This window comes from Gopherus flavomarginatus, chromosome 21, assembly GCF_025201925.1.
Source record: "Gopherus flavomarginatus isolate rGopFla2 chromosome 21, rGopFla2.mat.asm, whole genome shotgun sequence".
NCBI lineage: Eukaryota > Metazoa > Chordata > Testudines > Testudinidae > Gopherus > Gopherus flavomarginatus.
This window is the reverse complement of record NC_066637.1, coordinates 13114407-13127713: the sequence shown is the minus strand read 5'-3', so window position 1 is coordinate 13127713 and position 13307 is coordinate 13114407. Positions and strand designations below refer to the sequence as shown.

Below are 13307 nucleotides of genomic sequence, written 5' to 3'. Positions count from 1 at the left end.
GTTAATAGTACACAAAATGCATCTCTGACATTATCCAAGGTATAATCTGGACTGATGAACAGCTGTGTCCCCTCAGTTCTCCAACCTGGGATGCCTTTTGCATGGCTTTGCTTTGAGAGCAACCACTCCTGGTCTGCTCCCACACAGCCTCCTGCATGTAAGTTACTCCCAGATATACAGTTTGAGTGCTATGGACAGCCACTCATGTGTTACACTGCAAAGCAACACTTTCTCCCAGAAATCTATGTCTTGTGCTCCCCAGCCCTCTCCTGGACAACACACGCTCATATAAAGTCCAACATTTAATTAATAGAAAATGACATGCCCAGATCCTGTTATCTCAAATGAAGTTTCCCCAAACACTTCAATCCAAACATGCTGGTTTAGATAAAAGAGTAAAACAAGTTTATTAACTTGAGGCCATGAGTGGAGATGAAGGGAGAGATGATTTAGTTCCTTTTCTTTTTGTGAGTCATCTCCAGCTACTAGTTAGGAAACAGGAAGTCTATGTGGATGGGAACCCCAAGCCGAAAGTAGATTTTTCACCTGCACTCTCTTTACTGCCAAAGAATGGCCACTTAACCATATTATGGCCCATTTCATCTTGTTGTCACCTAGCTGAGGCACTGGCTAGCCTTTTGTCTCTGGAGAACCAGTTTGTGACTGCTCTCCAGATTTAGGATATGTCTTAGTTGCAGCCTACAGTAGAATCTTACAACTTTACATACAACATTGCCACACATCTTTTACCAAGAAATAATGATCAGCAAATTTTGAGTTTCAAATAATACCTCACAAGGGGTGAACATAGGGATAAAGACCGTCATAGCGTCCACACAGATATTTTCATGCGCAAAGTTACGCCTTCGCTGATGGAGACTGAGGTGAGGCCACATTGAAAGGCAGGCCCCTCGTGTTATCACAAATGTGTGGGTAAGACAACTTTAGTGTATTTGTCTTATATTATGATAGGACCTTTCTTTTTCTTTTTTATCATTCAGAATTTTGGCCCCTTCTTAATTAAATTGTAATTTTCAATAGACAATGACTGACCGATAGCAATCCTCTTTCAGCTGAACAAAATAAGGTTGGAAGTTATTTTTAGTACAAATGATTTGGTTTCTCCGGCTTTGATAACATTTAAAGTAGGATAAAATTAATTGATGACTGAATGAAATGGAAGGTCCTGTCCTGAGTAATAGAAGCTGTAAAGATAACTTTAGTAGTCTGAAAACACCCTGCCTGGTATTCCAGATGAATATGTTACTCTGTTATATAGACTTTGAATTCGGAGAAGGGGTGTTGCCTGGTACTTAGCGCCAGGCAGTAATTCCTGTGTTCCATTTTTGTCTATACCACTCTCTGTGAAACTTTGAGCAGGTCCTATGTGTCTCCCAATCCCAAACACAGAAACGTGCACAAGGCTGGACATTAGACTAGCTTCTGCTAGAGCAAGGGTGGCCAACCTGTGGCTCTGGAGCCACTTGCGGCTCTTCAGAAGTTAATAGGCAGCTCCTTGTACAGGCACCGACTCCAGGGCTGGAGCTACAAGCACCAACTTTCCAATGTTCCGGAGGGTGCTCGCTGCTCAACCCCTGGCTCTGCCACAGGCCCTGCCCCCACTCCACCCCTTCCTGCCTCCTCCCCTGAGCCTGCAGTGCCCTCAATCCTCCCCTCTCCCCCTTCCCAGAGCCTCCTGCACGCCACAAAACAGCTGATCGGGAGGTGTGGGGAGGGAGGGAGAGGCATTGTGTGGCAGGTCTGCCGGTGGGTGGGAGGAGCAAGGAGCGTGGGGGGTGGAGCTGATGGGAGGCTGCTGATGTATTACTGTGGCTCTTTGGCAATGTACATTGGTAAATCCTGGCTCCTTTTCAGGCTCAGGTTGGCCACCTTTGTGCTAGAGCTAGAGAATTAAAGGCCCAATCTTGTTCCTAACTGAAGTCAATAGGAGTTTTGCCATTGAGTTTCGTGAAAATGGAATCAGGCCCTTGATAGTTACACAGAAGGACACTGTGAGATCATAGTGCCACTGAGACATGTTTCAAAGGGAAAATGTGAACTCAAGGGGAAACAAAATTAAGAAACACAAAAGAGGTCATTTTAATCAGGTCTTGATTTATCCAGGTGTGACAGCAGTACTTCATGGAACAGAAAACAGCTCAGCTTGGCAAGAACTTTTTTTTCCCTAAAGAGGTTTAATTTTAATCAGTGACCTGGAGTGCCTGTAGTAGGGCACCCTGCATCATGTAAAAAGCTAGTGCTACTTGTCATAAAAATTTTCTATTTTGTAACAGCTCTGGTCTGTGTCCAAAGGGTTTTTTCAGCTCTGCTGACAGCATATTAGCTGACGATGTATAGTTGTTTTAAAAGAGTGCTTCTACAGCAAAGCTCTCAAAAGTAGCAAACTGAAAAGGCAGAAAAGCTTGCCCTCTTCTGACCATGCTTCTCCGTTTTCCCCCTCCTTTTCTTTGAGAAAGTTTGTGACATTTTGCTACCATGTGTGCAAAGGCAGATCACTATGCCAGTCTTGGGGCTTACTGAAAACAAAAGGGCTATATATAGGTGCAGGTTCCACCCACATATATGTCGCTACAGGATCAGGACTTAGCTGTGCATGCTGAACATACTTCCTGAGCCTATTTAAAGTGCAGTTGTACTATGAAAAATGGCTATGGAAAAATGGCACCTTGTTACTCAAGTGGCTTGTATTCAGAGGCACATCTGTTCTAGTGACAAAACAAGTTTTAACTCCTTTTTATTTCTAAAAGCCTACACAATTGCGAAGGAGCTGGATTCTGTTAATGTTTTCACTGAACATAAGAACATAACATAAGAATGGCCGTACTGGGTCAGACCAAAGGTCCATCCAGCCCAGTATCCTGTCTACCGACAGTGGCCAATGCCAGGTGCCCCAGAGGGAATGAACCTAACAGGTAAGGATTAAGTGATCTCTCTCCTGCCATCCATCTCCACCCTCTGACAAACAGAGGTTAGGGACACCATTCCTTACCCATCCTGGCTAATAGCCATTAATGGACTTAACCTCCATGAATTTATCCAGTTCTCTTTTAAACTCTGTTATAGTCCTAGCCTTCACAACCTCCTCAGGCAAGGAGTTCCACAAGTTGACTGCAGTTAAGTTATCTACACTCCCATTAAGTCCTCTAGACTCAGACTCACCTGAATGAGAGCAGTCACGCTGTAAAATAATGCTGCAGAGTTATATTAGCAGCTGATCAGCTGCAGAATTTGAGTTGCCTATGCCCCCTGACAGTGAGTTGAAAGCATTACCCTACTTAATGGTTTTTGTGTGTGGACAGGACTCTGGTTATAATTAGTGTTTTGCCCTTAACTCATGTTAACTCAGCTGTAAAGACAAGCCCTAAGTATCAACCACAGAATTGATGATGTTGATGAAGTTCAATAAAGACAAATGCAAAGTGCTCCACTTAGGAAGGAACAATCAGTTTCACACATATAGAATGGGAAGAGACTGTCTAGGAAAGAGTATGGCAGAAAGAGAGCTAGGGGTCATAGTGGACCACAAGCTAAATATGAGTCAACAGTGTGATACTGTTGCAAAAAAAGCAAACGTGATTCTGGGATGCATTAACAGGTGTGTTGTAAATAAGACACGAGAAGTCATTCTTCCGCTCTACTCTGCGTTGGTTAGGCCTCAACTAGAGTATTGTGTCCAATTCTGGGCACCACACTTCAAGAAAGATGTGGAGAAAATGGAGAGGGTCCAGAGAAGAGCAACAAGAATGATTAAAGGTCTTGAGAACATGACCTATGAAGGAAGGCTGAAAGAATTGGGTTTATTTAGTTTGGAAAAGAGAAGACTGAGAGGGGACATGATAGCAGTTTTCAGGTATCTAAAAGGGTGTCATCAGGAGGAGGGAGAAAACTTGTTCACCTTAGCCTCCAATGATAGAACAAGAAGCAATGGGCTTAAACTGCAGCAAGGGAGATTTAGGTTGGACATTAGGAAAAAGTTCCTAACTGTCAGGGTAGTTAAACACTGGAATAAATTGCCTAGGGAGGCTGTGGAATCTCCATCTCTGGAGATATTTAATAGTAGGTTAGATAAATGTCTATCAGGGATGGTCTAGACAGTATTTGGTCCTGCCATGAGGGCAGGGGACTGGACTCGATGACCTCTCGAGGTCCCTTCCAGTCCTAGAGTCTATGAATCTATGAATTGTGTCCTATGTTCCAATCATTTACACCTGTGTAAACTTGCTGAAAGCAATTTGGATGAACTGGTATAACTGAGGGGGGATAATTGAGCCTGCAGAATGTTTATTGCTGATGATGATACTCCAGAAAGAAATAGCTCAGCTTGACCATTTGAACCCAGTTTGATTTCTGCGAGGGGATTAAAAAAAAAGGTCTCTCGTAAAATAAGGAAACGTGATGTGCATTCAGTGACAATAACATGAAATTCCAGAATACCACTTTTCGTCATCTTTTGGTGTAGAATGGTATTTTAAAAGATGATGTCAGGATAAGAATATATTTAAAATTTTCTGTAACACCCTAGATTTTTTAAGCGGAAAGAATTTTACAATCTAATATGCCTAGTCTCATTTCTTTATTGTTTTACTTTTTGCACTGCATTCATTCTGGAGAAAACAGGCTAGTCACTTAATTTTTATTATCAACCTGCCTGCCTCACTTTCTGCCCTTGCACAAAGACGTTGTGTTTGTGTTGCAAATGCTGCAGGGGAAGCTTAAACTCGTACTAACCATAATCCAGATTTTCATTGACCTTGAAAAAGAAATTATGAAATCACTTCTGTTTAAAGAGCTAAAACCGTTTGCTGGCTTTGGGGGGTTTTTTGTTTGGTTGGTTAGTTTATTTTATTCCAAATCTAAATGTTGGGCTTAATTTTAACAGAAAAGCAAATCATAAAATAATACTTGACTATTCTTTCAGTGTTCCCTAGCATACCCAAACCGTAGACACATATGTGAGGTAGCCACTAGAGTAGATCCATTGACATCAAAGGCAGGGCATGTACTGCAAAGCACAGCTGAATTTAGCCCTTTGACTCAAATACATGAATAACATCAGCAGATTTTTCATCTTTTTTAAACACACACCTCTGTATTTAGATCAATACACAGAGCGAATTATATATAAATATAATAAATTACATAAAAACTCCTCCTCCTTGGAATAAACTGTCATTTATTCTCCCTTCGTTTTTACCACTGCCCCTTACTTCTGCACCAGGAGGTGGCTACATTTGTTACCAGCCCAGAGACTGAGTCCTCCTTGTTCAAACCAGACACTAGGCCCTCTTTGGAATTTCTTTTTCCCCTCCAAAACTATCGGACGGAGACGAAAATTGCAATGCCAGGTGGCCTCCAACCACTCACGTTCTAAAAATATCACTGTAATAACATAGAGGTGCTGAATGCTGCCAAGTGGCAAAAGAAGCTCTCTGAACTGCGACTCGTTTCATATGCTCTGAGGTTAGGGCGGCCATCTCATTTTTAAAATCTAGAGTGTACTCTCCCGCAGTTAGAAAGTTTAGATTTTCATCTCTCCCAAATAACCTCTCCTGAGGGTATTGTGCCGTATGATGGCAGTCAGATGGCCTGCTTCATGTGAGGTAATCTGGCATTTAAGGATTAGGATTGTGAAGAAGGTTTCTCTTTAAATTCTACATTCTTTCTGAGGCCCTTGTGGCCTTACCGACCAAGATGGGGCTGAGATTCAGGACCGCTGGGTTCTGGCCCTGACAGTCCAGGCTTTATGATCTTGAGCAAGTCACATAACCAAATTTTCAAATGTGGGTGCCTCAAATTAGATATTAAATCCACATGTAAGCACTTAAATAGGGGTAGCCTTATTTTCAGAGGTGGTGAGCACCAAGTTCCCATTGGCATAAATCCACTTTTATGTGAAGGTAACATTGTCAAGAGCGCAAGAGGGTACGTCTACACAGCCGATGGGAGCAAGCTTCCCAGTCCAGATTGACAAACCCAGGCCTAGCAAGGCTAGCGCTAGTCTCTAAAAAGAACTGTATAGCCCCTACTTTGAAGTTATAGCTGGAGCTGGAGTTTGGGCTTTGAAGCCCATCTCCTCCCTAGAGGTCATCGACCCTGGCTGGGCGGCTCACTTCAATATGCTGTGTAGATGACTCAGGAGGCTAAATAAACCTCAGTGATGTTTAGGCTCAAATCATTTCAGTGCTTTTGAAAATTCTAACCTAAGTACTTACGTACAGATTTTTTTTCCAAACCAGCCCACTTTAAAAGTAATTCAAATTGACCGTGTTTTTTCCCTTAATAAATGTCAATCTGAACGTGTCCCTTAACAGTTCAAAATTCATTGCTCCAGATCAGTCATTTCCATTTTCTTTTTGACCACTAGATGGCTTCCCAGTACAACAGATAAAGAAAGATGCACTCCACATGAATTTGTGTGTGGACTTAATTTGGTAAAGCCTTTACTTTCACCTGATTTACACAAAATATGCAATCATAAAAATATCATTTTAAAAAGCCGCTTTTTCCAAGGTCGCTGAATCAAAGACACCACTGATAAAAATAGCAGGGCGGGGAATGGCATCCTTTGGTTTTAGCTCCAGGTGAATGAGATGGCAAGTATCGAGGAGTAGCCATGTTAATCTGTATCCACAAAAACAAGGAGGGGTCCAGTGGCACCTTAAAGACTAACAGATTTATTTGGGCATAAAAAGTAGGGGGAGGTTACCCACAAAAGCTTATGCCCAAATAAATCTGTTAGTCTTTAAGGTGCTGCCGGACTCCTCGTTGTTTATGAATGAGATGAGCATTCCTAACTGTAACTACAATTATTAGCTGTGTATACTTAGCGAATGTGCAAACAGACCCTCCTCAAGAGCGTTTACACCATAGAACTGAATATAAAACAACCAAACACTTGCTTGACCAATGCAAAACAACCAAGTCAAGAGACCTGATTACAACACATTTGCCCCTTCACCCAGTTACAACATGGCTTTATCCTATTGATGTGACCTAAATGTGTTGTAACCTTGCCCTGTACCTGGGCTAAAGCCTAGGACAAGTGAAGGGAAAATGAAGGGGCAGAGTTTCAAAGGAGTTCCACTCCCCTTTAGGCACCGAAATTAAGAGACCAAAAGTGACCCCCTTTGAGGGAAGCAGTCTCCCTGGTGCTGTTTTAGCCCACAAAAGCTTTTGCTCAAATAATTTTGTTAGTCTCTAAGGCGCCACAAGTACTCCTGTTCTTTTTGCTGATTCAGATTAACAAGGCTGCTACTGTGAAACCAGTTCTCATTGACTCCTGTGTTGTGAACTTGGTCCACTAGGAACTGGATTAAATCTTCCAAATTAATTCCATACAGCAACCATCCAATGGTAACAGATTTCAGTCCTTAACCAGGCTGTGCTGCCTGGATTCAGACCAGGAACCAAGGGGAGAAAGCGTCTATCCCATTACCAGCAAAGAATCCTGTAGCACCTTATAGACTAATAGACGTTTTAGAGCATGAGCTTTCCTGGGTGAATACCCACTTCGTCTGATGCATGCCTTGCCAGGGGATCCTCTGCTTTTCTACCCCACATTAAGCTGAAACTCTTAGGAACAGATGAGTCCCTTGAATTGACCCTTAACCCCAATTTCTTTTGCTTCCCTTGGGTTCAAGTAAGATCACTGCATGTTATCTGAAATTTATTAACGTGGAGGAGGAGGTTAGCTGGCTCTCTCTGTTACAATGCTCTTCAATTACAGCCGCAAGCCCAACGTGGCATGCAGCAAGTCTTGGCTTGCAGGCTTGCAACCCAGAGAGTGTCTGTTTCAGTGTGTGTGTGAGTTTATGTGCAGTGGCTCAGAGATAGCTCTGGGGGGGAGGGGAGAGCAAAGCCAGCCACTCAGAAACAGTAGTAAAATCTCCCCAACACTTTAACTGTCAATCAGGCTCAATGGGGTATAAAACCTCCCCGGAGCTGCAGCTGTGATAGGCAGAGAGAGCAATGGGGAGAAATGAAGAACTAGAGCTGAAACAGTGCCCAGCCTAATTCCCTGCTTGTGATCACAGATACTCCAAGTGAAAGAAACAGGAGAAGGAGGGGAGAGAGTTAATCAGCTCTGCCTTTTGCACCAGGCTCGGAAGAGAAGTGCCTGTAGATATTTATATATATATATATTTAAGAAACCGACAACCACCTTACACTGAATAGACCCTTTCTTAAAAAGAAAGTCCTGGCAAGCCTTAAGCAATTTCCTGAGTCTAAGAATAGAAATGGGCTGTCTGGAAGGCACTGCAGGCTGAAATTTGGAGACCTAGGTTGCTTCATTTTTTATTTTAATTTTTTTAAATAAAACCCTGCTATTTGGAAACTGGATTTTCATTTTGCACTTTTAAACTGTAGGGGTTGGTGGGGTTTATTTTTTTCTTCCCCCCCAACCCCCTCTCTCTTTTTAACTTAAACAAACTCTCTGTCCTCCTCCAGTAGAAAAACATTTTACCTGCATGTGACAATCCCAAAGGGAGCTGAGCAGCGAAAGAGGGGAAGCAACTATCTTCTGCACCATTTTACTCCTACCCCCCCACGGGTTTTTTTTTCTGGTGGGGGGGGAGAAGGATCTTTCCCCTCCAAGGTTTTCTCTCCCCTGGGTTTTTGGAAGGGGGCTGAAGACTGTTCCCCCTATCGGTGGGGAAAGGAAGAGGGCGTGTTGCCCTTCATATTCTCTTGCTTTGGTTTTGTGAAGGGCTGGAACAGTTTTGGGGGTTTGGGGTCTTCCTGCCCCGCCTGGGTCAAGAGGATGGTTTGGAAATGGCTGGGCGCTTTGCTGCTTTTCCCCGTGCAGATGGTCTATTTGGTGGTAAAAGCTGCCGTGTGCATCCTGCTGCCGGCCAGGCTCCGGGACTTGTCCGGGGAGAACGTGCTGATCACCGGAGGGGGCAGAGGCATCGGTCGCCACCTGGCCAGGGAGTTTGCTAAGCGAGGAGCCAGAAAGGTGAGGACTGAGCTGGGGGGGAGATGAGTGTGGAGGGGGGGAGGCCGCCCCCCGCCCTCGGCCGCCACCTGCTGCTGATACCAGGTCTCCCTGCGGGGTGACTGGGAGAAACAGACCCTCGCACCCTGCCCCGGGTTGGTGTGGGGCTGATCAGCGGGGAGGAGGGCGGCTGCTTTGCAAACTCACCCCCCTATCCCAGCCTTGCTACCTTGGCTTCTGTGTCCTCAGAGCCTGCCCCCCCCCACCCCGCATGCCCCTGCTGCAGAGGGGTCTGTCCGGACCCGGGTCCCGGTTTTGCACTGGGGAGGAACTGGAGTTGCGTTTTCTGTTTACACGGTTGTCGTCTCCGCTGGGGCGCAAAGCGCACCGGGAAGGGGTGGGCACGGGGGCACCAGCTGCCTGAGAGTAGGGTGACCAGATGTCCTGGATTTATAGGGACAGTCCTGCTATTTGGGGCTTTGTCTTATATAGACGCCTATTACCCCCCACACCCTTCCCGATTTTTCACACTTGCTGTCTGGTCACCCTACCTGAGGCAGGGAATCAATGCGCTGATCCTCTCCTCTTACAGCCCTTCAGACGGGGTCCTGGTTCGATTCCTAAGCGCCTGGAAAGGGGGCAGAGCTCCGCTTTTGGGGGGAGGGGGAGAGGCAACCATAAGCAGCCAGGTTCAGTTCACCATGGTGGCTTTCAACTGAAAGTCAGTCTTTAAACACTCCCCCTATTGTGCTGTTTGCTCCCCAGAATCATTGGAGGTGGGGAGAGTTATGGGGGGGAGGAAGAGGGTAAAACTCTAGGTTGCGATGTAGGGGTGCTGGAACAGTTTCTGTAGTGGGGGGCCTGAGAGCCACTGAACCAAACTGTAAACCTTGTATATGATGGAATCCACTTCAAGCCAGGGGGTGTGGGAGCACCCCGAGTTCCAGCACCTATGCCGGGATGTGAGGCTGAATGCAATTCTTCCCTTGAAAAGAGGTGGGGTTGAGTCACTGAGTTACCCAAAGCAATCGCATAAGAATCTCAGTTTTTCACTGGCCCTGGTGAGTCCAAAGGTGAGACTCCGGAAAGCAAACACCACAACATGGCTTAGATAGATTTACACTTTAGCTGTTGTGAAGCGGCTGGTGGGAATCCCCCACAGTCAGCTACTAGGAGACAATCACATAGTGCATGGAGATAGAGTAAATATGTATTCAAAGTAAATCCTGTATGCAGCCTGCAGGGTGCATGTGTGCATTTGTCAAGATTCACCTAGACTTGTGTGTGGCATTGAGATTTACCTGCATCGAGCTGTGTAGGGTGTGTGGCTTGAGGTATGCCTTGCATACAGTTTTGAGTTTTGTACGTGTTTGAGTTTAAACCCTGCATTGAGATTTACAGTTCCTTGGAGGCTGAACATACAAGTCATTGAACTTTGGACCTAGACAATCTGCTGACAGTGTACATTCATCATCTATTAAAATACCATGATTCCTGATTTATTTGTTTTGTCAGACTGGTGGCTAAGCCTGCCTGTGCTATGAAAGTATCACCATTTCTGTAACTAGTTTTATTAGCTATTTAGCTGCAGCCCTGTTGAAGATGGAACAATGGTAATAAGCCTCAATAACTTAATTGACATGAGTGGAAGGAGACGGAGCTGTTTTCACTGAGAGTGTAGAGCTGGGAACAAAATAATTGTCATCTGTTTCACAATACTGTTCATTTGTATATTAAGTTATATAGAGAATCATGAAATGTCTCAGAGAGAGGGGTAAACCTAACTAGATGGTGGTAAAGTATTTGAGAGTTTAGTACTTTCTATGAAAATATCCCCATGTTATCATTTATGTGGTGGTACATCGCCAGACAACTATGTTCTGGCTTTGCTCTCCATGTCTTCTGTCTTGGCTATCATCTGTCTCAGGAACTGTCTTCACTGAGAACCTTGGATGAATGTCACCATTTCATAGAATATCAGGGTTAGAAGGGACCTCAGGAGGTCATCTAGTCCATTCCCCTGATCAAAGCAGGACCAATCCTCAGACAGATTTTTGCCCCAGATCCCTAAATGGCCCCCTCAAGGATTGAATTTACAACTATAAACTGGGTTTAGCAGGCCAATGCTCAAACCCCAGAACTATCCCTCCCCCTCATTAGCCCATTAAGTCTGATGGACTTGCACAGGGCATGATTTGGCCCCTTTATGTAAAAGATGGTGGTCTGTATATAAAGCAGGAATTCTCGGAGTGGAACTTGATTCATAAACCCAACTGTATTCCTCCCTGAGTGCTTAGGGAAAGTTTTCATAACTTCCACTGTCTGGCCCTGAGATTTAACTGATCTCCCTTTTACTTCAAAAGCTGACCTCCTCCATGTGATGCAGTGTCTTCATAAAGGATGCGACCCATCTCTTAATTTATCAATCTCCTTAATTTTGCATTTTGATTGTAAACAACTGGAAAGAATTGCAAAAAAGTTTAAAAAAAATAATTAAATTGCATATTCTAGTATGTTGCCAAGAGACACACAGGAGTTAAATATTCCATTGTCCTGCTGTTCCTCTCCCATTAGAGTTAATTACTTCAGATAATTGTGTACTCTGGAACTATCTGTTGTAGTTGATTTTCCACTGTTGATCCTGCTTGTCTGATAGCAAGTTTTACAAACTCAGGCTCTCATCCCTGGTATGAAATTCTGAGGTCACAAACATTGCTGGGTGATGAGGAGAGGAAACTAACATTAAAAATCAGGTTCTAATTGTAGATGCACAGCATGCCTTGAAAGATCCACCACTGCGCCTGCGCACACAGGCATAGTGGTGGAGTTTTGGAGGTAGGCGGCGATATACAACCATGTATTTGAGATTAGAATCTTCCTACAGAGGGGTTAGTTGTTATGGCTAGCGTATGATGTAATACCTGATAATTAAACAGGGGTTGGCTTTCCCCTGAGATCCTATCCCTCTTACCATGGCCTGTTTTGGGTTTTTTTAAGGATATGCAAGATATAGCTAAACAGATTCTATGCGGGGCAGCAAGAGAATATCGCAAATACTGTGTCTCACTGAGAATCAGTTTTAAAATATCTCAGATTCTGAAGATTCTTTAACTGTAAAATATGATGTATTTTCAGTTAAGATTGCAAAGATGTCAGCAAATAAGGAGGATGTGTGTGTGTCTGTGTCTCAGTGAATGTCATGCTTCCAAATGAGCTGGATTGCAGCCCTGGAGACTGAAGTTCTCTATTGACAGGACAGAAGCATCATGGACAGTGGCAGTGTGCAAGTTCCTTTCCCCACACTGCCCTGTCAGTGTCCTTCAAATCTGATCTGGATGTACCATCTCAAGGAGAGAGAATTTCCTCTTCTAGGGGTAGTTTGTTTTCTATCTTCATTCATTCATTGACCTTTTTGTTGAAATTGCCAACAGCGGGACAAGTTAAGTGCCAGTTGCAGTGTTGGTTTTAGTTACGTGAATACTTATTAACCAGGTTTTTGGGCTGAGACCACCAGCAACCAGTCAGACAGTAAGAGATTTGGGTTATTATAGACCCAGGATGAATTTGTGCCAGCAATATACCATAGAGATGAAAGGCTCTATATGCCATTACTTGTATCCTGAGTGCTTTCGACTTCTCTGGAGAAAAAGTTTTCAAGACCTACATTTGAATAAGTGGCTGGACAGACGTAAAAAGAGAGGAGAACTTTTTTTTCTTTACGTTTGGCTGATTATTGGTTGATTAAATGATTAGAACATCCCAAAAGCTTGTTTTGATGTTGTCTGTAACTGTTACAACTTTTTACTCCAGGTTTATGTTCATTTGAGCATTAGCTCACAATGGGGCTTGCGGTCTTGTGCCGTAATCTCACACAGCTTGTCATCATGGGCCTTTAGCCAAGAGGAATAGCATAGATCTGCATTATTTAAAAACAAAAAAACCCTTTATAATTGATTTCAGTGTTGGGTGTATGATGGTGTGTCTTTATGTGGCCGTACTATGAAAATACATTTGCAACTGACCCACACTCCTTTTCCTAACTCTGTTTTGTAAGAGACGTGTTATTGACATAACACTGGAAATTCTGGACCCTAGGCATCGAGAGTCCTGGCCAAGAAAGCAGATGGTGTGAAATCAGTGACTGTATAAGGGCCTGAATGACTGAGCCCTGGTCTATACTGGGCGAGGGGGGGGATCAACCTGGCCATGAGGAGGGTGGCGAGTCAACTACTGCCACTCCCCCGTCGACTCCACTTCCGCTTCTCGTGAGCTGGAGTTCCGGAGTCGACGTGGAGTGCGTTCGGGGATCGATTTAGCTGCGTCTAGACAAGATGTCATAAATCAATCCCTG

The 13307-nt window shown here is 44.1% G+C and overlaps 1 protein-coding gene across 1 annotated transcript in view; it reads left to right on the top strand.

Annotated features, from left to right (window-relative positions):
• Positions 1–7976: 7976 nt before the first annotated feature.
• Positions 7977–13307, top strand: part of DHRS3 (dehydrogenase/reductase 3) — a 44772-nt gene continuing 39441 nt past the window's right edge. The window contains exon 1 of the mRNA XM_050931565.1: positions 7977–8977. Within this exon, the coding sequence (XP_050787522.1) occupies positions 8783–8977 (195 nt within the window). The 5' untranslated portion in view covers positions 7977–8782. The remainder of the gene's footprint in view (positions 8978–13307) is intronic.